General features: G+C 43.0%; 1 protein-coding gene across 6 annotated transcripts in view; it reads right to left on the bottom strand.

Moving 5' to 3' along the window:
* Positions 1 to 19,873: 19,873 nt before the first annotated feature.
* The window catches only part of LOC106561224 (CBP80/20-dependent translation initiation factor), a 157,929-nt gene continuing 150,481 nt past the window's right edge, over positions 19,874 to 27,321 (bottom strand). For all 6 annotated transcript variants that reach the window (XM_014124945.2, XM_014124977.2, XM_014124951.2 and 3 more), the window contains 2 exons: positions 24,912 to 24,965; positions 19,874 to 24,315 (listed from right to left, as the gene is read on the bottom strand). In XM_014124945.2, the coding sequence (XP_013980420.1) occupies positions 24,097 to 24,315; positions 24,912 to 24,965 (273 nt within the window). In that variant the 3' untranslated portion in view covers positions 19,874 to 24,096. The remainder of the gene's footprint in view (positions 24,316 to 24,911; positions 24,966 to 27,321) is intronic.

The raw sequence follows: 27,321 nt of genomic DNA, 5'->3' as shown, positions 1-27,321 counted from the left end.
TGCAGATAATAAAATGTATTATTTTAAGTTGAATCGCATTATTTAAAAGAATATGGCCTTCGTTAAGGGGTTTAACAAACTAAGTCATGAAGCTCCAATGAGTGTAAAAGCAAGGCAGTGGTTATGAGTTATACTTTAGCTGTGCTTTATCGAGCTTGCCTGGCACAACGGAACCAATGGAATAGTCCCAAAAGTGCAAAACCCACCCATCTTACACTCTAGTTAGTCTCAAGCAAATGCTCACAGACTATTTGAACCCATGCAGGTCTGATTGAGACCAGGCGTTGTGCAACCCCATGGGCCTGGTTCCCTGGTTTGCTACAGCTACCATGCAGTCACATTCCTCCCTGTTTAGAAAGAGAGCGAGAGTGGAGCAAGGCCTGCATACATGTACATCTGCCTGCTGCCTCCATACACAGGGGGCTTTGCACCAGTTTTACTGCCCACAGTACACAGCTGGTAGTACTCCTTTATCTTTCTTTCTTTCTTTCTTTCTTTCTTTCTTTCTTTCTTTCTTTCTTTCTTTCTTTCTTTCTTTCTTTCTTTCTTTCTTTCTGTCTGTCTGTCTGTCTGTCTGTCTGTCTGTCTGTCTGTCTGTCTGTCTGTCTGTCTGTCTGTCTGTCTGTCTGTCTGTCTGTCTGTCTGTCTGTCTGTCTGTCTGTCTGTCTGTCACTCTCTCTCTCTCTCTCTCTCTCTCTCAGGGAGTGAGGTGCAGAGGTGGTTAATGCATCCATTGGGAATTGCAAAGGCAGCTTTTGGGATGTGCGTGTTTCTGTGTGTGTGTGCTCGGAGAACACCTGTGTCTGTAATCACTAATCACTTACAGCAGGACCAAGTCAAACCTGTGGACAAACAAGAGTGCACCTTGTATCATGTACTCCTGCTACCCTCTGCCCCCCCCAATAACCTTTTATGCTTTTATGTGAATGTTTACACACGCTCAGGGACCACGCCTCCAACAGGCCAGCATGCCACCTCACAAATCAGACACCTGTTGGCACGTGTGTACCTACATGTGTGTGTACCTGTGTATGTGTGTGTGTTGTTGGCACGATTTAACAGGAGTTAAATCACTGAGTTCTTTCCGATGGCCTACTACTCTCCCTCTCGCTGACTTTCCCATCAGGGTCAGTAGGAGAGGGTCATACACCTCTCTCAGTCTCCTCTGAGCTTTATCCTCTGATCTCAGCACAGGACATGGTCACAACAGGAAGATACACATCATATATCATCATAACCTTAACACCAACAAATAAGATGGTCCATTTTCTTTGCAGGCTGCTCTAGTAGTCTTGGTAGTGGCTGTAGTAGTAGTGACTAGGAGACATGAAGCAGAAATGAGATGAGGTAAGTAGCTAGCGTCTAGTACTGTAATTGTATTCCAAAACTTTTAAGAAAAATGCAGAATTTTCAAGGCTGACGGAATGCAATATGACATTTTATTAAATACAGTAGTTTGAGGAATGGCCTCGTCTCCGAGCGAAGATCCTCAGAGCCAGATGATGTGATGACAGGTAGCTCTATGCGGGGCTGTTGACATCGAAACAAACCAATTGGATCTAAAGATTGAAAACAATGATTTATTATATGTAAAAGAGTTGCATGCAAGGAATCAAACAAAAGTGAGATTATGCTGAAATGGAAAGTATTATATGACATTTTTCAATACAATCAAACATTTTCTGATATGTTTCGTTGAAATGCTGTGTATGCCTGTACATAGAACCCAACCATGCATGCTGTAATGCAATTTGTATGATAAGATGAGATGTTTGCTTTGCGTCTAACCCAGTCCCGCAGGCAGTAATGTGAAGCAATAGGGACATGTGACAAAGAGTGAGTGTCTGACCCAATGACGGCCTGCTGAGTGACTCGCATTGTTACATATGTGAAGGTGTAATAATGAATGACTGCAACCGTTACGTGCAATGGTGTGATTGGATACTCACAAACTAATGTAGCTATTGATGGCTATGGTAAAATTACCATAGACCTGAGAGAATGGCCAATAGATTGTGGCTAACATATGAGGTGTAGGCAGAGCATGACCAGCGACCTAGTTGCTGGAGAGTGAGGGTGGAATTATACCTAGTGTGGCAGCTGTGTTTGCAGCTCCAGTTCTGAATGAGTGACCAGTAGTTTAGCATTGAGGTGAAAGATAACACCTTTATATTACTTCAAATCAAATCATATTGTATTTGTCACATGGGCTGAATACAACAGACCTTATTGTGAAATGCTTACTTACAAGCCCTTTACCAACAATGCAGTTCAAGAAATAGAGATAACCTCTCTGGGGTATGTGGGACGCTAGCCACCTGCGGGACACACCATTCAACAGCCAGTGAAATAGCAGGGCGGCAAATTCAAAACAACAAAAATCTCATAATTCAAATTTCTCAAACATACAACTATTATATCCCATTTTAAACATAAACTTCTCGTTAATCCAACCACATTGTCCGATTTCAAAAAGGCTTTACGGCGAAAGCATAACATTAGATTATGTTAGGACAGCGCCTAGACAAGAAAAACCACACAGCCATTTTCCAAGCAAGGAGAGGCGTCACAAAAACCAGAAATACAGCTAAAATGAATCACTAACCTTTGATGATCTTCATCAGATGGCACTCATAGGACTTCATGTTACACAATACATGTATGTTTTGCTCGATAAAGTTCATATTTATATTCAAAAACCCCATTTTACATTGGCGTGTAATGTTCAGAAATGTTTTGCCTCCCAAAACTTCCGGTGAATGAGCACATCAATTTACAGAAATACTCATCATAAACGTTGATAAAATATTCAACAGTTATTCAAAGAATTATAGATACACTTCTCCTTAATGCAACCGCTGTGTCAGATTTCAAAAAAGCTTTACGGCGAAAGCAAATTTTGCAATAATCTGAGTACAGCGCTCAGATATCAAAACAAGCCATACAGATAGCCGCCATTTTGGAGTCAACAGAAATGACAAAAATTACATTATAAATATTCACTTACCTTTGATGATCTTCATCGGAATGCACTCCCAGGAATCCCAGTTCCAGAATAAATGTTTGTTTTGTTCGATAAAGTCCATCATTTATGTCCAAATACCTCCTTTTTGTTTGCGCGTTTAGTCCACTACTCCAAATGCAGGAAGCGCGTGCAAAATGTCACGACGAAAAGTCACGTTCATAGAAACATGTCAAACGATGTATAGCATCAATCCTTAGAATGTTTTTTATAATCATAAATCTATAGTAATATTCCAACTGGACAATTCTAATGTCTTCAAAAAAGAAAAGGAACACAGCTAACTCTCATGTGAGCGCACGCCACTGAGCTCATGTCATTTTCTCAGTCGTCTACTTCCAGGAGCTCTTATTCTCTCCCTATTCACAGTAGAAGCATGAAACAACATTCTAAAGACTGTTGACATCTAGTGGAAGCCTTAGGAAGTGCAAAATGAACCATAAGTCACTGTATACTCTAAAGGCAATCACTTGAAAAACTACAAACCTCAGATTTCCACACTTTCTGGTTGGATTCTTCTCAGGTTTTTGTTATACTTTTGTTATAGTTCTGTTATACTCACAGACATCATTCAAACAGTTTTAGAAACTTCCGAGTGTTTTCTATCCAAATCTACTAATAATATGCATATCCTACCTTCTGAGTCTGAGTAGCCGGCAGTTTACTACGGGCACGCCTTTCATCCGGACGTCAAAATACTGCCCCCTACCCTAGAGAAGTTAAGAAAATATTTACTAAATAAACTAAAGTAAAACAATAAAAAAAATCTAAAAGTAACAAGAAAATGACATAACAATAATACAGTTTTATACAGGGGGTACCGGTACCGAGTCAATGTGCGGGGGTACAGGTTAGTCGAGGTAATTTGAAAAGTGACTATGTGTAGGCTATAGCTATAGTGATTAGGGTGAAAAAAACAGATCAGAAAAAACAAAATCACGTGAAGGAATGAAAGTGATAGAAGAAGTTGTGAACAATTAGAAAGAAACTATGGAAAACCAGTAAGAAGACAGCCTTGCAAAAACGTCAATGCGGAGGGAAGACGCTTTGTCTGAGGGTTGCATGCATATGCTGTAGAGATAAAAATTGTTCTGTTGCGATAAAGAAGAGTCGAGCTAATTGAATATGAATGGGCAAAGATGGTACAAGGCAAAGCAACAAGACGTAATAGTTGCCTGAATTAATGTGATTCACCAAGTGTGTGACATGCTGTCGCTAAGCCTATGAGTTGAGGCCCACTATAGAGTTTATCTGTAATGTAAGGGCAATAGGGGTGTAACGGTTCACCAAACCCATGGTTCAGTACGTATTGCAGTTTTGGGTTCACGGTTCGGTTCTGTTCTGTTCTGTTTCAGTACAGTGGGGAAACTAAATGCCAGCAGTTACTGTAGTTAATTTGAGTTTATTTAAGAAAATAGGAAGCGTTGGTATTTCTGATTCCATATATGATCAAGAGTCATATAATGCCTAATGAGAGAACAATTAAATGAAAACACACGATTACTCATCAACAACACCAAAATAAAGTGCAATATGTGTGTGAAGTCAATACGTAAACATGGCTCAGACATTGTATAGGCCTATGCTATAATGTTTTCTTACAAAGAGAACTCTCATAAAGGGGTCGCATCTGTAGCACGGCCCTTCTAACTTCTCACTCCGGGATAATGTGATGGGCTGTCATTATTAAGTAGTCCTGGAGGTCCATCAATCTGTAGTAAGCACAACACAGGTTGCATTGGCCAATTCATTGACAACTTCGGCTTTAGCTTGCTCATATAGAGAGGCTACTACCAATTTGCTGAAATGGGTGTGCGAAGGCAAAGTTGATAACGTCGCTCGAGCGCGTTCATAATGTGCTCAAACCCCCTATTCTTCTCAACCACTGAGAATGGGGGCATTTCCGCGGCTATAAACATACTTATCGCTCTTCTAATTTATTTGGCCTGGTCAGAAGCAGCTGCAAAGGGGAGACGAAGTTCTGTTGTTGTTTTTTTGGTGTTTCCGTCTTTCTCCGGTGGTAGGAATAGTGTGGCGACGTGGCGCTGCTAACAGCCGGGCTACTGAGGGGCTGGGGGGTTACCTAGCAGACAACCCTCGGAATTGTTCCAGAAATGTGTTCAATGCTCGGTCATGGTGTTTGGACAAGGTCTTTTTTATTTAACCTTTATTTAACTAGGCAAGTCAGTTAAGAACAAATTCTTATTTACAATGACTGCCTAGGAACAGTGGGTTAACTGCCTTGTTCAGGGGCAGAATTACAGATTTTTACCTTGTCAGCTCTGGGATTTGATCTAGCAACCTTTTGGTTACTGGCCCAAAGCGCTAACAAACTGGGCTACCTGTCGCCACGAAGCAACTCCTCGTGCCTTCCAATGGTGAAATGGGAGGAGATGGCGTTGTGGAGCTGGTCCAAGTCTGCTCGGTCAGTCGTGGCCAGTTCGTACTATCACGTTTCAGGAGAAGACCCAGATGCAGACAGTGTCGAAGTAACAAAAGTTTATTACTAGAACAGGGGGCAGGCAAAATGACAGGTCAAGGGCAGGCAGAGGTCAGTAATCCAGATCAGAGTCCATAAAGGTACAGAACGGCAGGCAGTCTCGGGGTCAGGGAAGGCAGAGGTCAATAATCCAGGGTGGTGTGACAAGGTACAGAACGGCAGGCAAGATCAGGGTCAGGGCAGGCAGAATGGTCAAAACTGGGAAAACTAGAAAACAGGAACTAGAAAAAGATAGGAGCAAGGGGGAAAATGTTGGTAGGCTTGACGAATAAAACGAACTGGCAACAGATAAACAGAGAACACAGGTATAAATACACTGGGGATAATAGGGAAGATGGGCAACACCTGAAGGGGTTGGAGACAAGCACAAAGACAGGTGAAATAGATCAGGGTGTGACACTCAAGAGGCACAGGAATACAAGGCAGCTTAGGCATCGCCTATAGGCCTAGTATTTTTATTGAGTAAATGTTTTTTTAAATGTATTCATTCAGAAGTCCCTGTACTGAACGGTTCGGTATGAATACATGCACATTTACACCCTTAAGTCAATAAACTGCAGACTGCTGATCCTGAAAATCACCCAAAAGTACACGGATGGGAAGCATCTGTAGTAAAAACTGTCTAACATATAATGAATAATATCCCAACATTTACACCCATTGGTTGAGAGTAAGGAGGGGGATAATTACAAGAATGAGCTCATAGGTTAAACAGCACTGTGAGGAATGTGCATTATTGTGCCGTGCTTATAGACGATAAGGTAAATAGGTGAATGACATTCCACACATGGCTAATAGGAAAGAGGAGAAGAAACAGGACACTGTGCTGATGATGATACATTCGTATTCATTCCCACTATGCCTGTAGAATAGGAAACAAAGTTCATTATGTTATGCTTACTGGATGAAGATAAACGAGCATTCAGACCAGCCTTCCTGATTGAACTTTTGTAAACTACATTATAAAACTCCAACATCCCCCACACAGACATCAACACAGCCCTGGCTGACAGCAGGCATACAGCTCTCTCTGAAAGCAGCACAGCAGCACTGCAGCAGCAGACAGCTCTTAACGGGGGTTCACCCCGCTGTTGGTGGAAGTTCCAGACTGTCACCGACTGACAACTTCACAGTTGGTTGCCTAGCAACAGGGTCACACTCCCTCTTGGCGTGCTGCCGCTGTGACTGTCGCTAGACGGGGAGCTCCGGCCCTAGTAACAAAGACATCAGATGCTACTTCTCACTGCTCGTCTGCAGACACCTCAACTAATGTCCTAACGGCCTGTAGAGGGGAGAGAGGTGGTATGTTTCTGTGTGTGTGTGTGTGTGTGCTCTACATGTTTTTCTCTCTCTCTCTGTGTGTGTGTGTGTGTGTGTGTGTGTGTGTGTGTGTGTGTGTGTGTGTGTGTGTGTGTGTGTGTGTGTGTGTGTGTGTGTGTGTGTGTGTGTGTGTGTGTGTGTGTGTGTGTCTACTCCACTCTGCTCCACACAACGGAAGCTGTTCTCACGGGGGCTCGTCATGAGCTATAAAGAGACACTTCTGGGTGGGTGACTGGTCAAATAGGAGCACAATAACACACTGCTATAGCGCTGCAGCTGCAGCCAGTCCCTGTGGTGGACAGGAGCATGGTTAGGAAACAATGGTGTGTGTGTGTCAATGGAGTGTGTATGGTGTGTGTATGTGGACAGGGTTAGAGTTAGGAAACGATGCCATTACATAGAGAGGAAGTAGACAACTCTGGCCTACACCTTTTTTGTGCTCCATCCACAGCACAAAGTAGACTGGAACCTAATAATGGTGGTGGGTCTATTTGCATTTGAACCACTAGATCAACCTAATATAATGATTCAAAGGCCTCAGTACTAACCTTGCATTCCACTGAGCAGCATGGGAACTGAGTTTCACAAAGTTAATTTCATAAATATGTTTTAGCTGAATTTCTAGGGGTTTGATGTGTGATGATATGTTTCTTATGATGTTTCTTACGATATATGACATATCCAATTGCCATATGGCCAAAACAAAAGTGAAAAAATTATTAGTTACTTCTGTTTCTAAATCAGTATTCGTATGTTAGAATTTCAATTGAAATACACACAATTTCCTTGTATAATGCCAGTAACCAAATGTCTCACCATTACATTTTGAGTAAGATTCACAGTAATTTGACAAAAACCTAGATAAAAAGCAATTAGTATTATGATGATGTTTCTTGGTCTTATGCTTAACAATTATGTTTACATTTTGTTCAAGACACCTTTATTTCCTTATATTTATTGGTGTCACCCGGCCCGTAAGGACATTAAGTCAAAAAGATGGACAATACACAACAGTTAGTCAAATATTACGGTTAAAACATAATTAATGACACTTTTCAGAAGTTTTTAACCGCTGTAAAATGCAACCTCTAAACATCAGTCATGGATCCTCATTAATGGATTTAAAGTGTTCTCATTCCAAATGAAAGGCATCGGAAGAGTCCTGTATTGTTATTTTTCATCACTACCTCCCTGAGTTGGGAGTGGGAAACTTGTGCGCCTGGTGCCTTCTTTGGATAGTTAGCTATTTCTTAGGCTCCCTCCCTGGCATCTAACCCTGATTCCGAATTACCCGTGGTCACCATGGTATGCACAGAAAGTACCATTAATAAGGCAGACATTCGAATTAGACATCAGTGCATCCCCAGTCAAGGTTCTAGTCACCAAAAGCGTATGTGGTGGCCGAGAGTACCCCGCGTGGTTTTGGGTGTGAATAAATGCATGCGTCATCGAAAGTCAGCATTCGTTGGCAAGTATTAGCTCTATGATTTCTGCAGTCATCAAAGTAACGTTGCAATCAAAGGAACCATAACTAATTTAATGAGCCATTTTACAGTTTCACTGTACCTGCAGTGTACTAAGACTGGCATGGCTTAATTTTTGAGACAAGACTGGCAGGATCACTCAGGTAGACACCGACAACAATGAGGTGTACCTGGGCACACAGCGAGGCGCAAGGGCACAGTCCCCTAGTGAAGGAGGAGACCCATGCACACCCAGTGGGAGGCCCTGACCTACCAACAGCCGTGGGAGCTGTGGGAGCTGAGGCACCACTCACGAGGGGTTCTGTTGGAGGGTTTTTTGGCGTATATCGCACAATGGAGCCAATGGGTTTGAAAAACTCAACGTGTCTCTGATGCTGGCGGGTAAAATGGTCAAATGCAGGGTGTGAGAAACCAGGCGTAGGAGAATGAAAATGTAAATATTACACTCAGAATCACTTAAAATGATCAAAATTGCAACAGGATACAAATAGGTATAATACAAATAAGTTTAAAAAGGTCATTATAGGGGTTTATTTATAGGTGTAATGTCCCCTGGAGTGACACCATCTTCATGTCACAACAAGAGAAAAAAGCTGTCACACCAGTGGAAATCTCAGGCTGTATGGTAAATTTTTGGCCTTGTTGTCTACCATTTGATTTCACCACAACAAAAATGTAACTTCAATTTTTTCAATACATTCAAAAGGCGTCACACCAAAGGCCTAAGAAATGTACCCCTTTTATGGCAACAGCAGAAAAGTGCAATATTATGATAAATATTTCTGATAAAGCTCACAATCTGTCCAGACCATGTGCTCCAGAAATGTCTTGTGCACTTCCTCATTGCAAGAGTACCCTCCCCAGTGAAATGGTTCCCAAATGCTGGCTTGTTGTTAATCACAGAATTGTGTCACACAATGTGGACATTGATTAAATTTGGTCCCTAAAATCAATCAGAACATTTTGGAAATATCATGAATGGACTTGGGGACTACTGTTTCTTGACATAGACATAGGGAATTGTATTAATGTTTTCATTAATAAACTTACGTTCAAAGTTCCACAAACTTAACTGGAACAGTGGACAATTACCATGTTTGTAATTGTCCACTTACCAATTGTAAGTAAACAAATAATACACTGCATGAATTTACTCATGATCAAAGTAAAAAAAAAAAAAAGCTTTTAGTAATATGTCACAATTTTATCCAATTCAACTAAGTTTGACATTATGAACAAAAAATGACCCATGCCAACTACCCATACACCATGGGGACACAAAACTCACTGACTGTGGTGCTTTTATCCTGGAGTATTTTTTGTGTCCACACCTCTCCTGAGAACACCACTGTTGATGTTGGCTGGCTGAATGAGGGTCCTGGCAGAGGTTGCTGAGGGCTAGGTAGCAGTGCTGGACAGGGCTAGGTAGCAGTGTGTATGTGTGCCACATTGTGTGTGTGTGTGTGTGTGTGTGCGTGTGTGTGTGTGTGTGTGTGTGTGTGTGTGTGTGTGAAGGCCTATGTGTGTGTGTGTTTATGTGCATGCATATTTCAGATGTACGTGTGTATATACAGTGCATTCGGAAAGTATTTGACACCTTGACTTTTTCCACATTTTGTTACGTTACAGCCTTATTCTAACATTGATTAAAACACATTTTTCCTCATCAATCTAAACACAATACCTCATAACGGCAAAGCATTTTTGAAAATGTATGAAAAATAAAAACTCTAATATTACATTTACATAAGTATTCAGACCCTTTACTCAGTACTTTATTGAAGCATCTTTGGCAGCGATTACAGCCTCGAGTCTTCTTAGGTATGACACTACAAGCTTGGCACACCTGTATTTGGGGAGTTCCTCCCATTCTTCTCTGCAGATCCTCTCAAGCTCTGTCAGGTTGGATGGGGAGCGTTGCTGCACTGCTATTTTCAGGTCTCTCCAGAGATGTTTGATTGGGTTCAAGTCCGGGCTCTGGCTGGGCCACTCAAGGACATATCAGAGATTTGTCCCGAAGCCACTCCTGTGTTGTCTTGGCTGTGTGCTTAGGATCGTTGTCCTGTTGGAGGGTGAACCTTCGCCCCAGTCTGAGGTCCTGAGCGCTCTGGAGCAGGTTTTCATAAAGGATCTTTGCGCCGTTCATCTTTGCCTCACTCCTGACTAGTCTCCCAGTCCCTGCCGCTGAAAAACATCCCCACATCATGATGCTTCCACCACCATGCTTCACCGCAGGAATGGTGCCAGATTTTCTCCAGACGTAACGCTTGGCATTCAGGCCAGAGAATCTTGTTTCTCGTGGTCAGAGGGTCTTTAGGTGCCCTTTGGCAAACTCCAAGTTGATTGACCACAAAATGTATATGTTGCAATGGCCATCTCAGTCTCCAGACTTGAACCCCATTGAAAACCTGTGGTTTGAATTGAAGAGGGTAGTCCATAAGAGCAGACAAAGGATATCAAGGATCTGGAAAGATTCTTTATGGAGGATTGGTCTAAGATCCCTCCCAACATGTTCTCAAATGTCATAAAACATTTTAGAAAAAGGCACAGTGTCATGATCCTCACAAAGAGGGTGCTAGAGTATTTTGACCCCTACCTCCAAAAACATTTTTTTAATTACTTTTTAACAAAAATCTCTTATCTCTGAGCAATTGTAGTAGTATAAATTAACATAAATTCCCAATTATTTTGGATGCCAGTAATTATGTACCTGACTACAAGCCACTGTAGAGTTAGATTGAGTCTTACTCAGCAAGTTCCTAAAGCAGTGGAATCATTAAACAGTTCATTCAGGAAGCCAACAGGTCATGACATAATTTCCTCGCTGCCAGTCCAGGATGCAACAATATGAGTTACTGGTTCCACCACTGTTGACTATCAGGGCTTCTCTTACATGAAAATGTCCATTGTACAGTTAGTTTACAGAGTGAGGGACATAGGGCATCCAAAACCAATCCTTAAAGTCGAACTGACTGGGTTTTGGCTACTTTGCAGACATGAAACAGACAATCATGATATCAATAAAAAATATAAAATTCCCAGTTTATGTTTCAAAACCAACTTTATAAGAGGTTTTAAAAATAGAACCTATTTGCCTCAAAATTCCATGACGTACAGCAAGGCATTGTTGGAAGAATAGATTGATACAGTTCAATGCATGATAAATATACACTGAACAAAAATACAAAAAATGTAATGTGTTGGTGTCATGTTTCATGAGCTGAAATAAAAAATCCCATTTCTCCTTTGCCAAGATTATCCATCCACCTGACAGGTAGGTGTGGCATATCAAGAAGCAGTTTAAACAGCATAATCATTACAGAGGTGCACCTTGTGCTGGGGGCAATGAAAGGCCACTTTAAAATGTGCAGTTTTGTCGCAAAACACAATGCCACAGATGCTGAGGAGTATTTCTGTCTGTAATAAAGCCCTTTTGTGGGGAAAAACTCATTCTGATTGGCTGGGTCTCGCTCCCCGGTGGGTGGGCCTGGCTGCCAAGTGGGTGGGCATTGACCCTCTCAGGCCCACCCATGGTGGCACCCTTGCCCAGTCATGTGAAATGCATTGATTAGGGCCTAACGAAATTATTTCAATTGACTGATTTGCTTATACGAACTGTAACTCAGTAAAATCTTTGAAATTGTTGCATGTTACTTTTATCTTTTTGTTCTGTATATTTGGCAGGGAGGCAATTTCCCATTCAATTGTCAAAATGTAGGTTGGGAAAAGCATGCATTGGCAGGCAAGCTGCAGAAGGACGAGCAGGGTACTATTCCCCATCGTTTATCAGTGCAATTTCGACGGCCAACTAGGTGAAAAAGTTTGAGAGGGTATATCTACTGTAGATAGTGTTTCCTCGTTAGATTTTAGCTAATCTCACTCTGGCTAGCATTAGTTGTTGTTGATGTGCACAGCCAACTGAGGGAGAGAGTCTACCTTTTCATGGTTGTTTGATCAATAGGACTGTGAAGTTACCAAACGTAAAAGGACTCCAGTGGTATTTACATACACTGTACTTGCAGAAATCCATTCAAGTGTATTTTGTGGCTTTTGGCGAATGCGTTGTAATGATCTAAAGTCACGCTGATGCTACTGCATGTGAACACAGAGTCCAGTTCAAAGTGAATGATGCCAGGCCCGTGTGACAAATTGTTTATTTGCAAATACAGTTGAAGTCGGAAGTTTACATACACCTTAGCAAAATATATTTAAACTCAGTTTTTCACAATTCCTGACATTTAACCCAAATAAAAATTCCCTGTCTGAGGTCAGTTAGGATCAACAATTTATTTTAAGAATGTGAAATGTCAGAATAATAGTAGAGAGAAGGATTTATTTCAGTTTTTACTTCTTTCATCACATTCCCAGTGGGTCAGAAGTTTACATACACTCAATTAGTATTTGGTAGCATTGCCTTTAAATTGTTTAACTTGGGTCAAACGTTTCAAGTAGCCTTCCACAAGCTTCCCACAATAAGTTGGGTGACTTTTGTCCCATTCCTCCTGACAGAGCTGGTGTAACTGAGTCAGGTTTGTAGGCCTCCATGCTCGCACATGCTTTTTCAGTTCTGTCTACACATTTTCTATAGGATTGAGGTCAGGGCTTTGTGATGGCCGCGCCAATACCTTGACTTTGTTGTCCTTAAGCCATTTTGCCACAACTTTGGAACTATGCTTGGGGTCATTGTCCATTTGGAAGACCCATTTGCGACCAAGCTTTAACTTCCTGACTGATGTCTTGAGATGTTGCTTCAATATATCCACATCATTTTCCTGCCTGATGATGCCATCTATTTTGTGACGTGCACCAGCCCGTCCTGCAGCAAAGCACCCCCACAACATGATGCTGCCACCCCCGTGCTTCACGGTTGGGATGGTGTTCTCCGGCTTGCAAGCCCCCCCCTTTTTCCTCCAAACATAACAATGGTCATTATGGCCAAACAGTTCTATTTTTGTTTCATCAGACCAGAGGACATTTCTCCAAAAAGTACAATCGTTGTTCCCATGTGCAGTTGCAAACCATAGTCTGGCTTTTTTATGGCGGTTTTGGAGCAGTGGCTTCTTACTTGCTGAGCGGCCTTTCAGGTTATGTCGATATATGACTCATTTTACTGTGGATATAGATACTTTTGTACCTGTTTCCTCCAGCATTGTTGTTCTGGGATTGATTTGCACTTTTCGCACCAAAGTACGTTCATCTCTAAGAGACAGAACGCGTCTCCTTCCTGAGTGGTATGACAGCTGCATGGTCCCATGGTGTTTATACTTGCGTACTATTGTTTGTACAGATGAATGTGGTACCTTCAGGCGTTTGGAAATTGCTCCCAAGGATGAACTAGACTTGTGGAGGTCTACAATTTTTTTTCTGAGGTCTTGGCTGATTTCTTTTGATTTTCCCATGATGTCAAGCAAAGAGGCACTGAGTTTGAAGGTAGGCCTTGAAATACATCCACAGGTACCCCTCCAATTGACTCAAATGATGTCAATTAGCCTATCAGAAGCTTCTAAAGCCATGACATAATTTTCTGGAATTTTCCAAGCTGTTTAAAGGCACAGTCAAGTTAATGTATGTAAACTTCTGACTCACTGGAATTGTGATACAGTGAATTATAAGTGAAATAATCTGTCTGTAAACAATTGTTGTAAAAATGACTTGTGTCATGCACAAAGTAGATGTCCTAACCGACTTGCCAAAACTCTAGATTGTTAACAAGAAATTTGTGGAGTGGTTGAAAAATGAGTTTTAATGACTCCAACCTAAGTGTATGTAAACTTCCGACTTCAACTGAATGCCTATTTTAGCTCTGATTGGCTATAGAGCACCGGTCTGTGTAGATACCGGTCCTGGACAAGGCAGATGTTTTTAATAGGTTGTATTTACTGCAGTGTCTATTAATTGTCCAAAAACACAGCCGCTTTCTCACTGTATTGCTATAGAATTTTCACAAATTCCTTAGTATATGTCCTTCCCAAACATTGTATGAATTTATGAAAATGTGAAAATGACCATATTAATTAAGTACCTTTTAAATTATAAAAAAATGTGACCTTTATTTTACTAGGCAAGTCAGTTAAGAACAAATTCTTAAAATACCTTACTGTGATTGTTTTCCATTAAAATGGTCAAAAAGAAAGAAAAATAACTTCTAAGCAATCATTTAGCTAGGACTGGTTTAGAGTGGTCTGAGTTGGGAGGGGAAAACTGAAAACTAGCTTTTATTGGCCGACTGGTTTGGAACTCTCTTTCTTATTGGTCTATTAACTAAATGACTTCCTGGTGATGTTACCAGGCAGGCCAAAAATACATCCCACTAAAACAGGCTGAAATTTCAGGTGGTCTATTCAAATGGTTCTTACACTAAAAGTTCATTATTATAATTTTCACAATGTCACAGTATTATTCCAACCTCATAGTGTGGAAATACATGTACTGTGCCTTCAGAAAGTATACACACCACTTAACTTTTTCCACATTTTGTTGTGTTACAGCCGGAATATAAAATTCATAACATTTTCTTCCAAAGAAGGGCTCCTTTTGGTTGATAAAAAAAACAAGCATTGAATATCCCTTTGAACATGTTGAAGTTATTAATTATACTTTGGATGGTGTATCAATACACACAGTCACTACAAAGACACAGGCGTCCTTCTTAACTCAGTTGCCAGAGAGGAAGGAAACCACTTAGGGATTACACCATAAGGCCAAAGGTGACTTTAAAAAAGTTACAGAGTTTAATGGCTGTGATAAGAGACAACACCACTGTAGTTAATCCACAATACTAACCTAATGTACAAAGTGAAAAGAAGGAAGCCTGTACAGAATAAAAATATTCCAAAACATGCATCCTGTTTGCAACAAGACACTAAAGTAACACTGCAAAAAACGTGGCAAAGCAACTCCTGCATAATTATGCATTTCATACTGTGAAATGATTCAACAAATGTTAATTTGGTCTCGGGAACAGAAATATTTATTTCTTTTTTCAGCATCTCTTGAGAAAATGTGAATGTGCATGTAATGTGTTATCTTTGACACTGTTATGCAGACAGTACTTCAACCACATAAAATATGCACCCAAGCCAAACTGAAGTCTTATCAGAAACATGTTTTGTCGTTTTCTCCGTTTTTAATTTCCTTAAAACCGGTGAAACTGATGACATTTAGATTTTTTGCACCAGACCAATCTTTCCACTGCTTTGGAGTTCTTGCGTTTTCTCCTCGGTCCCTAAACGAAACAGACAACTTTACCGATTTTAACTAGATTACTAATGCATTAATTCTATCGATGTAAGACATTATTCTGGTGAGCACAACTTTATTTAGTCTTCTGGGCAACAAGTTATGGCAGAAGAGAAGCTGCATGTATCAAACTATAGTTGACAAACAAATGGCCTATCAAATGTCGGAAATTATAAGCAGAAACTTAATTTAAATGATAGTAAATTCATAATAGAAGGGATACTTGAGTATCCCTAATAATAACGGGATACTGGTGCGTGATATTGGTGTGCATGTAAACGTGGTCAGTGAATGTTCCTGAGTGGCCCATTTACAGTTTTGAATTAAATCTGCTTGGAAATCTATTGTCGTGTCTTTGGGTTACCATTAAACGGAAGATATGTTTATCAATTAGCTCCCTGTAATTATTATCACGCGATTAAACTGATTAATCTTTAATTGTAATTAACTAGGAGATCGGGGCACCAAGAAGAATATTCAGATTACAAAGCTATAATTTTCTTAATATAACTTTCCTGTACTATAATATTATATTCTATTATAGTATAGGCAGATTATCTTCTAGTTTAATTGGTGTATTTTACCTCTAGTCCAGTCTCATCCCAAACGTCGTAAATTGTTGTATCTGCACGAACCCAGTCTTTACTAAAATCATCCATACATCAATTGTCTTAAAATCATTTATTTACTACACTAAGTAATTAACAGAAAAACATACAAACAGTAATTATCATCACAAAGGATTGGTATCGGAATGTGCCCTTGTGGGCTAAACAGGCAGGTCGGCCTGTTGAACAATGGATCATAAACGGTCAGGCTCAGAAGTTACACAGAGTTCATTAATATTAACAATTGACAATTGAAGGCTCACTCATTCGGGAACAATTGCAATCAATATATATTTACGCTCAGTGTGTCGTCGTTCTTTGTTGGAGAGTTTGGTTCTGTTGGGAAGTTTTGTCCGCGTTCTCTCTCTCTCTCTCTCTCTCGGTTAGAATGGATCTTTCAGAGCGACATTCATTAATGTGTTCAATGATATAATTTACTTAGCTGCAGACTAATAATTAATATCAAAGACTTGTTCTTATTCTGTCAGTATCAATAGTCTAAAAGTTAACCACGTGGTATGGTTCACTTTCAGTAGAGGAATTGGAAGGTAAAACCTATTAGCCAACGGAGTGTAGGCCTGGTCTGGGGAAATGTAAATCAGGGGGTGTTTTATAGTGCCCATAGAACAGCTTGTCAAATGACGCCTGGTCCTGTATGGGTCCCTGGGGGCGTGCCTATGACTGAGTTAGATTTGGTTACAGAACTACAATTCTATCACATTACATCAGTACAATAGCATCTCAATGTCTTACAAAAGCTTTATCCTTATTAATACATTCCATACACCCATATGATGCAAGTCTTAAGCTGAGTCTATTATATAAACAGTTTTATGGTAATATGGCTATATTGTGTCTTCTGAGTATCACAAAATTGTGCCAAGCGGATCAGTTCGTAGCTGGATTCTTCACCAATCTTCGATACCTTCTCCAGAACACAAAATGTCGCTTGGCTCTCCAATTCTATGAGTTGGAAGAATTTCCTTTGTCTCTCTATGGGCCATGTGGCCAGAGACTCTCCTGGAATTTTAGAGTTTTTTTTACGACCCTTTACACACAGGGTCGATTGGGGGGGGGGTAGGTTGGGTGGTGGTGCAACAGGGAGGGGGTCAACTGTCCTCCCTGTACCAAAAGAGGCCAACGTCATGACACTATGGTAAGACTTGAAAATTGTTATCTAGTAATGATCAAAAACCAATTTGCCTGAGCTTGAAGAATTTTGTAAAGAATAATGGGCAAATATTGTACAATCCAGGTGTGCAAAGCTCTTAGAGACTTACCCAGAAAGTCTCCCAGCTGTAATAACAGCCAAAGGTGATTCTAACATGTATTTACTCAGGGGTGTGAATACTTATGCACATTTCTGTATTTCATTTTCAATAAATTTGCAAAAACTTCTAAAAACATGTTTTCACTTTGTCATTATGAGGTAATGTGTGTAGATGGGTGAGAAAACAATCTATTTAATATATTGAATTCAGGCTGTAACAACAAAATGTGGAATAAGTCAAGGGTTATGAATACTTTCTGAAGGCACTGTACACATAAAACACAGGTAAATCATGTTTATGTCTGCACTGGGCCTTTAAAAACTAAAGAAAGAAAAGTCAGATTGCAAAATCTATTCTCACATTCCCACTTTCCTAACCACATACAAGATGAGGTCTATGAGTCGTTATACTGCAAAGCCAAACCAGCCAGCTAAAATCCTCCTGTAGCCTCTAGCTATTGGTTCCTCTATCACAGCAGTAACACACTGACTGAAGCATCAGAGGGACTTTTCTTCTCTCGTTCTCTGCTCCAGTTTTCCTCACACGTCCTTTCACCTTTCTCTTCCGCTCCCCTCAGCAAGACCACCCCTGCAGTACACGTCTGGCTCACTGGAGCGAATTCTCTCTCTCTCACACACACACACACACACAAATGCATGCGATTCATTTTCATATATATATATATATATATATATAAAAGGGTCAGAAATGAGCTGTGAATGCAGGTGGCATGAGCACACACGCATTCAAAAGCTCACACAAAATCAGTGACTACAGGTACTGTATCTTCCCTTGCCCATCAGTGGCAGAGCTATAGGAGTGGTGACATCTGAATGGCATCATCAGGGGATTGGGACTACTCAGCTGAGAGTTTGTGTGTTCATGGGGGTTGTGTCTCTCTCTCTCTCTCTTTGTGCCTTGTTATCAAGGACAGCTGAGTCACAGCCTCCCTTTGTCTGCCCTACACAATAGACCCAGGCTAGGCTGAGCAGTTACTCAGCTAGCTAGCTCACACCCAGCTCATCCATCAGTCCTGACAACACAGCCCCAGAATAAAGCCTCACAGCCAGGATGACCAGGGGACAGGAAGACCAGACACAGGACTCTGTCTGGACAACCATGACAAAATCCTCTTCCCAGAAACAATGCCTAACACATAACCATTCATATTACAGTTCAACTAATGTTGCTGACGAAGGCTTGAAATGGTGGCCGGAAAGCATCCATTGTGACTGCTGATAATAATCCATCTAAGTAGCTAAAACTTTACTTGCTGTCTGTCTTTTCCATACTAATGTTTCAGTCCAGTTTATAGTTGTCATACTATGTAGGCTAATTAATCAACCAAAGATGACTCCCACTAACTCCACCATGAAAAGGTCATAGAATGTCTGGACCATAAAAGTCCTCCCCATCCCCCTTGTCTTGGTCGGTCAGTCCATGGGAGAGCTTTCCTTTCTTTTTGAGCAGACTGGCCGGCCAAACATCTCTTTGTGCTGCAGATAGTCTAGACTGGCTGGCCAACATGAACTCATACTGTGATTCGGTAATGCGATCTAATTCACTGGAAGACGTAGCTAGCTGGATGAGTCTCCAGCCCGCATGGTCATCTCTGTTTATCCTCCGACGCACGGCAAAATTAGCCATGATTCTAATTCAGCCTAGGGAGGGATGGCGGGAGCAGTCTCTCCATCCTCCGCTTATCCATCTCCCCTCGGCCTGATGACACCATGAGCACAGAGCCATGCTCGTCATTCACCCAACATCCACATCATAAGACACACAGAGACTGAGACTGGAGACAAATATGGTTGCAGATGGGGTGTCTGTCTGTTCACAGCATCATCATTTAATGTAAAGCCCAGAGAATCTAACCAAATAATGTAGTATTTCAGGGTTGTATGTATCAAATGGTGTACATTATTAAAAAGAACCACCAACTATAACTTTTTACTGGGTGATATGGTTAAAGGAGAACACAAAGTGAATACTGATATAACGCCTTGAGTATATCAGCCTTTAACCTCCTTGCACCCTGTTTGGAATAATCTCCAAAAGACATTTCAATTCGATGCTTTGGTGTCCCTAGGGCAATACAGACAGCTGACAGAGGATTTTTGTAATGAAGAAAGTGTTTGTTTTAATTTGTGTTGTGTATCTTAATGTGTATATTTATCTATTCTTGCCTATTGATGTTCGTTTTTGTATGTGCAGGGCTCCTTTTCAAGATACTTTAGGCTCAATATGACTTTCCTGTTCAAATAAAGGTAAATAAACACTATTCTAAAGATAAGAATTTTTACATGAAGACACCTTCATATATTGAACAGTACACATGTTGTGAGATTAATTATCAGTGTGTGCATTTTGTTACTCCTCGCCCTAAGAGCTGAGATGAACCGTCTATAATAAATCACAATTTGCACACATAGCGATACAAATCTTTAATGCATATTTACCATAAATCATTTGAAAATGGAGGAGACATGAGCAGTAACATTTCACATACCCTTAATGTTCCCAGTATGTTCGATGCCCTCTCCCCTATATCAGAAGTAGACTACCCCCGTCTCACCACCCTTTCCTCTCCTCCCTCACATCCCCAGACAGTGATTGATGTGGACGGACACTGAAGGACAACCTGCCTGTGTTCCAGGGGCGAGCTCAGAGACCCAGGCCCCTGGGGGAGTGAACCCGGGCTCAGTGAGCCCTCCTGGGGGTAGACGCCGCAGGCTAGCCCCAGGCTTGGGTCAGGGCCTAACAAAGGCAACACAATGGGCCAAGGACATCCAGTCATACAACTAGTCAGACACAGAATATAGTATAATGGCTATAGGTAATACTCCATTTTTTAAAGTATGCAAAACCTTTTAACAGAGATGACATTAGTATGTAGTATGATTCATATAGGAGAGTCCCAGTGTGTACTGGGGCGGCATGTAGCCTAGTGGTTAGAGCGTTGGGCCAATAACCGAAAGGTTGCTGGATCGAATCCCCGAGCTAACAAGGTAAAAATCTGTCGTTCTGCCCCCCGAACAAGGCAGTTGACCCACTGTTCCCCGGTAGGCCGTCACTGTAAATAAGACTTTGTTCTTAACTAACTTGCCTAGTTAAATAAATATTGTTACACATATTCTGTGTCTGAAGAATGAGAGCTCATTGTGAGCATAGCGACATGTGGCAGAGCATATATCGAGAGGAAACAGAGCTTTTCTCAGGTATTACATCCTTACTTATTCTGAAGAAGATTGTGTTTGTGTCAAAGCAGTGCAACACAAGATAAGACATCCCCCAGACATACGAGATGGTTTCTCTTAAAATAAAGAGGCTTTAGTGGCTGAATGGTGGAGTGAAGCGGGAGATGTTCTCAGGATATGGGAAAATAAAATTGTCCAGACAGTGAGAACGTTTAGGGGCTGCGTCAATACAGGCACCTAATATTTCAGGCAGCTAAAAACCATAGTAAACCACCCACATTTTTTACACCTCTTCAGTTAGCAAATTTTTTAAATTGCTTAATAAAAAATAAAACTGATGACCAACAACTTCCACAAACTCTAACAGCTCATCATCTGTGCACCATCTGGCTGGTAGTCTCGCCTCGCTGGGGTTACAACGCCGTGATGATGCTATACCATATACCTCCCAATGTCAATGAGATGCAAATGGGGTTGCGTCGCATTCAATAGTAAGGCGAGTCACGTAACCTAAAGGTCTAAGGTCAGAGGGCGCCGGGAGGCCCAGCGTCACAGATGAGAGTCACTCCTTTGCATATGGAATCGCCCAATAGCATTATTTACAATCTAACATTATACCAGGCAAGTGATCGGAATCACAATTTTAGTCACTGAAAATCAAAACCCATTGTATTTTATCAAACTAAAATGAAATTCACCTTATAGGTAGGTGCATATAATTGCCAAAATAATTGAAACCCTAAATGAGAGATGCAATGTTTATTGAAAGCAGGTTTTTCCACACAGGTGCTAATTAAGCTAATTAAGCAATTAACATCCCATCATGCTTAGGGTCATGTATAAAAATGCTGCACAGGCCATTATTTTGGCTACCATAGCTATGCCCCCATAGGACGACAATAACCCCATCCACAGGGCACGACTGGTCACTGAATGTTTCATGCTCATCATACCAATGTAAACCATATGCCATGGCCGTCTCTGTCACCAGATCTCAAACCCAATTGAACACTTAAGGGTTAAGGGAGATTCCCTGAGCGTTTACCAACACCAACAAAACAGCAAATGATTGAATTTCTAGTGGAAGAATGGTGTTGCATCCCTCCAATTGAGTTCCAGACACTTGTAGAATCGACGCCAAGGGACATTGAAGCTGTTCTGGCTCATGGTAGCCCTATTGTTGGCGTTTCCTTTATTTTGGCAGTTATCCGTATCTCCAAATTATTTAAATTGTTTTAAAATACCCTATTGTTTTGGATGTGTGCCTACCTTAAAAGATTTGAATTCTTGATGCAAAAAAACCCCTAAATGCCCAGAGATTCAGTTCAATAGGAAATCAGAAGCTAGTAACACTAGTAGTACTAGGACTGACAGACTGCCTCAGAAAGAGCAGTTCCTTCAACATGAGCTGAAGCCATAGTAAGAACACATGGAAAAGCCACTTCCTATCCACACAACCACAACCCTATAGCTAATCATCATGGCTAGAATATCATATCTTATGCCAGTCATTCCTTTCAAATCAGGAAAGGGAAGTGAACAAGTGCACACTTTGGAAGGGTTGATAAATGGGACGTAGCCCTTGTCTCTCTTTGCACCATGCCCTCCTAGAGCTCGCTTCGTTGTCTTAAATACTGGTATATTCTGTATATTCGATTACATTTAATTGGATTACATAATTATGATTGGGTTGATAGGTCAATATTGTTGTACACACATTTCCAGAAGCCAGAGAAATGCGAATCACATACTAGCTAACTACATTGTCTATATATATATATATATATTTATAATCTGTAGAATAAAACAGATTTTTTTCGCTCTCAAAAGCAAATACTTCATCGTCACACAGATAAAGAGTTGCAAAATGTCCAACACTGCAAAATGGCTACTTGAACAGGAGAACATTTGAAGAAGCGATTTGTATCAGGCTCGTTTTTCTTTTGTTTTTGCAGGAAAAAAAATAAAAAATAATCACCTCACTAAATTCGGTCACTCGGCAAGCACTCTCCACCTCTCTTGGCCTTGTCTTTCAAAACAACAAGGACGCAACTCTATAAATGTAGTTATAGTTCACAAGGCCACTAGTTTGACTGACTTCTTCAAATCCATAATTTCTTTGATTCTTCCTTCTGGCTAAACCTTCCCTTTCTAATCAACCAACCCCTCAAACCTATTGAGTCTTTTTAATGCTAGTATTTATCCATTCCACCGTTAAAAAGCATTGTTTTCTTTTATCGTTTTGACTTTTAAAACAAGTAATCACCTTAAAACAGTGCAAAACAAATCAAACCTGTGCAATACATCTACCCTAAAATATTCCATTATCATACATATTTACAGTACATGATTTAAAAGAAATAACACAACAATAATAGTAACAATAATATAATATAATTAATAACAAAGGTAACAAAAGCATGGACAGAGAAAATTAAACCCCTCTGAAAATGATAATGACAACAAAAGCCCCACTAAAGCAGCAGATTGATGCTTCTGTCTGCTGCGCCACCCCCCCAGTCCCCATCCCTAGCCCCCCCACGGCAGCCCCACTGGCCCCCAGGACAAACCCACTGCCCCCTTCTGTCAGCGGCCTGGCTGGGTTAGGGTTAGCCTGGGTTGGAGGATGGGTTGGCCTTGGCTGGAGTGTAAGTGGGACTGGGAGGTTGTCTGCAGCCAGCCCACTGAGGCGCCAGAAGCCATCTGCTACCCAGCCAGCAATCCAGAGTGCGCCAGCCAGTGTCTCAGCCACACAAAGCGCCTCTGGGGAGTGGGGGGGACGACGACGACGACAAAGGCAGGCCTTACTGGAACCTAGCCCTGCAGTCTGGCCATTTGACCTGGCCCACTGGAGGGAGGTCTGGGGAGGGGACAACCCAGACAGAGTCTTGCCTACCTCCCCTCTCATCTCCCCCAGTCAGCCACATAGGCCCTGGGGTGGAAGGTTCTGGGACAGAGAAGAGGAGGAGGGGAGATAGATAAAGGAGAAAGACAGAGAAAGGGTGGTTGGCACGTGAACACAAAAGAGAGAGAAAGAGATCTCCCTGGACCCCCCTGCTTCTTCTCTTTTTAACCTCTGAGGAGAGACTGTTCACCAAGGACAGGCGGCTGCTGTTCCAACCCCCCCCCACATCATGCCGTCTCTTTGTCCTCCACCCATCTCAGTGACCAGGCACGCCACCACAGTCGAATGTGTGCCAGTGGCCAGTCTCTTATGTCTGTGTGCGTGGTGTAGTGTTTGTCTTGTTTTTGCATGGATTTCAGGTCTGTCTGTATGTCTTGTCAGTCCCTTCTCCTTATACCTAAATGCATTTGCAGTCTGGTATGGGGCCAACCAATTATGTTCTGCGACTCTGTACGGTCCCATGTCTAGTCCAACCCCATGCATCCCAGCCATCAACCCAGCTCAGGCCTCCATGTGTCTGACCTGTGGGACAGGTCCTGGGTCTGGGGGGCTAGGCGGTGGTGAGCTTCTGGATGGTCCTGTTGTAGTACTGTGTGGTGAGATCCTCCAGAGGGGTCCAGTGGTTGGCGTGCAGCTCTATGACCTCCATGAGCAAGGAGCGAGTTAGCTGGGACTCGGCCGGACACAGCATCTTGTCCCTGGCCGCAGCCAGGAGCTCTGTCATCATCTCTGGAAGCTGCTCCTCCAGGAGACGACCAGTGGACTGCAGCTGGAGAAGGAGGATGAGAGGGAGAGGAAAAGAGGAGAGGTGACTTGGCGTTGGAGTCGGGGGGTTATGTCTAGCTGTCTGAATATTAAGAAGGCTAGTCTGAGAGACGGGTCGTGGCTGGCTGACTAAAGAGTGGGGGTGTCGGTCTGAGTTGTGGCATGCAGAGGGCAGGCTCATTAACAGATGTCTGTCTCAGAAGGATGGAGTCCCATTATAGGAAACTTGGCCTGTCTGTCTGATATTCCCAATTTCCCATACAATTCAAGGTGAAAATTCTAGCAATTACTGACTAGCTCAGCTCCAGTCTACAGGCTGGGACTCACGGAGTTTCAGACTCTGTTCTTAGCCTCTACACTACCTCACAGTCACTCTATAATTCATGATGTCAGAAGATTCCTTCACTACATCCAGACAGAGAAAACGGCCTCACTACAGACACACTCCTACTATGGCTTGGCTTATAGGTGCATTCAAAAACAAATCTATCACACATACCATAACAATTCATTATTCATAAATGACTGTGTGCAGCTGTAGGAGGCATCAGTAAATATGAAGGACCGTATTGACATTCAGTAGTAAGGTAAAGTACATACCTCCATAGAATAACAGAGGACTGCATCCTCCTTCACCTCTGGAGACTCCAGCAGCTGTAAGAGACAGACAGAACAGAGAGGAACAGAAGAGAACAGAGATGAGAGGATGGCTCTATAGAGATGATACTTTATTCATGGACTTCATTATTTTCTATATATGGCTGGCTCAAAGTAACACAGCTCCACAGAGAGCGAGACAGACGGACATACATTGAGTATAGCAAACATTAGGAGCACATTCCTAATATTGAGTTGCATTCCCCCCCTTTTGCCCTCAGAACAGCCTCAATTAGTCGGGCATGGACAATACAAGGTCTTGAAAGTGTTCCACAGGGATGCTGGCCCATGTTGACGCCAATGCTTCATAAAGTTGTGTGAAGTTGGCTGGATGTCCTTTGGGTGGTGGACTATTCTTGATACACACGGGAAACGGTTGAGTGTAAAACAAAAAAACCCAACAGCTGCAGTTCTTGACACAAACCGGTGCGCCTGGCACCTACTACCATACCCCGTTCAAAGGCACTTAAATCTTTTGCCTTGCCCATTCACCCACTGAAAGGCACATATACACAATCCATGTCTCAATTGTCTCAAGGCTTAAAAATTCTTATTTAACCAGTCTCCTCCCCCTCACCTACACTGATTGAAGTGGATTTAACAAGCGACATCAATAAGGGATCATAGCTTTACCGGAATTCACCTGGTCAGTCTGTGTCATGGAAAGAGCAGATGTCCTTAATGTTTTGTACACTGGGTGTATACTCAGAGCAGAGATGGTACTCTAAATGTACTATGCACACCGAGGAGGGGTTATCTCTCTGTCTGTAAGGTTGACTGACAATGAGATGGAAAAACAAACACACAGAGACAGCCAGAGAGAGAGCGAGAGAGAGCCAGCGAGCGAGAGCCAGCCAGAGAGAGAGCGAGCGAGAGCCAGCCAGAGAGCGAGCGAGAGCCAGCCAGAGAGAGAGAGAGCGAGCGAGAGCCAGCCAGCCAGAGAGGGAGAGAGCGAGCGAGAGCCAGCCAGAGAGAGAGAGAGAGCGAGCGAGAGCCAGCCAGAGAGAGAGAGAGAGCGAGCGAGAGCCAGCCAGAGAGAGAGAGAGAGAGAGCGAGCGAGAGCCAGCCAGAGAGAGAGAGAGAGCGAGCGAGAGCCAGCCAGAGAGAGAGAGAGAGAGCGAGCGGCGAGAGCCAGCCAGAGAGAGAGAGAGAGAGCGAGCAAGAGCCAGCCAGAGAGCGAGCGAGCGAGAGCCAGCCAGAGAGAGAGAGAGCGAGCGAGAGCCAGCCAGAGAGGGAGAGAGCGAGCGAGAGCCAGCCAGAGAGGGAGAGAGCGAGCGAGAGCCAGCCAGAGAGAGAGAGAGAGAGCGAGCGAGAGCCAGCCAGAGAGAGAGAGAGAGCGGCGAGAGCCAGCCAGAGAGAGAGAGAGAGCGAGCGAGAGCCAGCCAGAGAGAGAGAGAGAGAGAGCGAGCGAGAGCCAGCCAGAGAGAGAGAGAGAGAGAGAGCGAGCGAGAGCCAGCCAGAGAGAGAGAGAGAGCGAGCGAGAGCCAGCCAGAGAGAGAGAGAGAGAGCGAGCGAGAGCCAGCCAGAGAGAGAGAGAGAGAGAGCGAGAGCCAGCCAGAGAGAGAGAGAGCGAGCGAGAGCCAGCCAGAGAGCGAGCGAGCGAGAGCCAGCCAGAGAGAGAGAGCGAGCGAGAGCCAGCCAGAGAGAGAGAGAGCGAGCGAGAGCCAGCCAGAGAGAGAGAGAGCGAGCGAGAGCCAGCCAGCCAGAGAGAGAGAGAGCGAGCGAGAGCCAGCCAGAGAGAGAGAGAGAGAGAGAGAGAGAGCGAGCGAGAGCCAGCCAGAGAGAGAGAGAGCGAGCGAGAGCCAGCCAGAGAGAGAGAGAGAGCGAGCGAGAGCCAGCCAGAGAGAGAGAGAGAGAGAGCGAGAGCCAGCCAGAGAGAGAGAGAGAGAGCGGCGAGAGCCAGCCAGAGAGAGAGAGAGCGAGCGAGAGCCAGCCAGAGAGAGAGAGAAGCGAGCGAGAGCCAGCCAGAGAGAGAAAGCGGCGAGAGCCAGCCAGAGAGAGAGAGAAGCGAGCGAGAGCCAGCCAGAGAGAGAGAGCGAGCGAGAGCCAGCCAGAGAGAGAGAAGAGCGGCGAGAGCCAGCCAGAGAGAGAGAGAGCGAGCGAGAGCCAGCCAGAGAGAGAGAGAGCGGCGAGAGCCAGCCAGAGAGCGGCGAGAGCCAGCCAGAGAGAGAGAGCCAGCCAGAGAGAGAGCCAGCCAGAGAGAGAGCCAGCCAGAGAGAGAGAGCGGCGAGCCAGCCAGAGAGAGAGAGAGCGAGCGAGCCAGCCAGAGAGAGAGAGAGCGAGCGAGAGCCAGCCAGAGAGAGAGAAGCGAGCGAGCCAGCCAGAGAGAGAGAGCGAGCGGCGAGCCAGCCAG

This window comes from Salmo salar, chromosome ssa01 (genome assembly GCF_905237065.1).
Source record: "Salmo salar chromosome ssa01, Ssal_v3.1, whole genome shotgun sequence".
In the NCBI taxonomy this organism is placed as follows: Eukaryota; Metazoa; Chordata; class Actinopteri; order Salmoniformes; family Salmonidae; genus Salmo; species Salmo salar.
The sequence above is the reverse complement of the archived record's forward strand: the minus strand, read 5'-3'. Positions and strand labels throughout refer to the sequence as shown.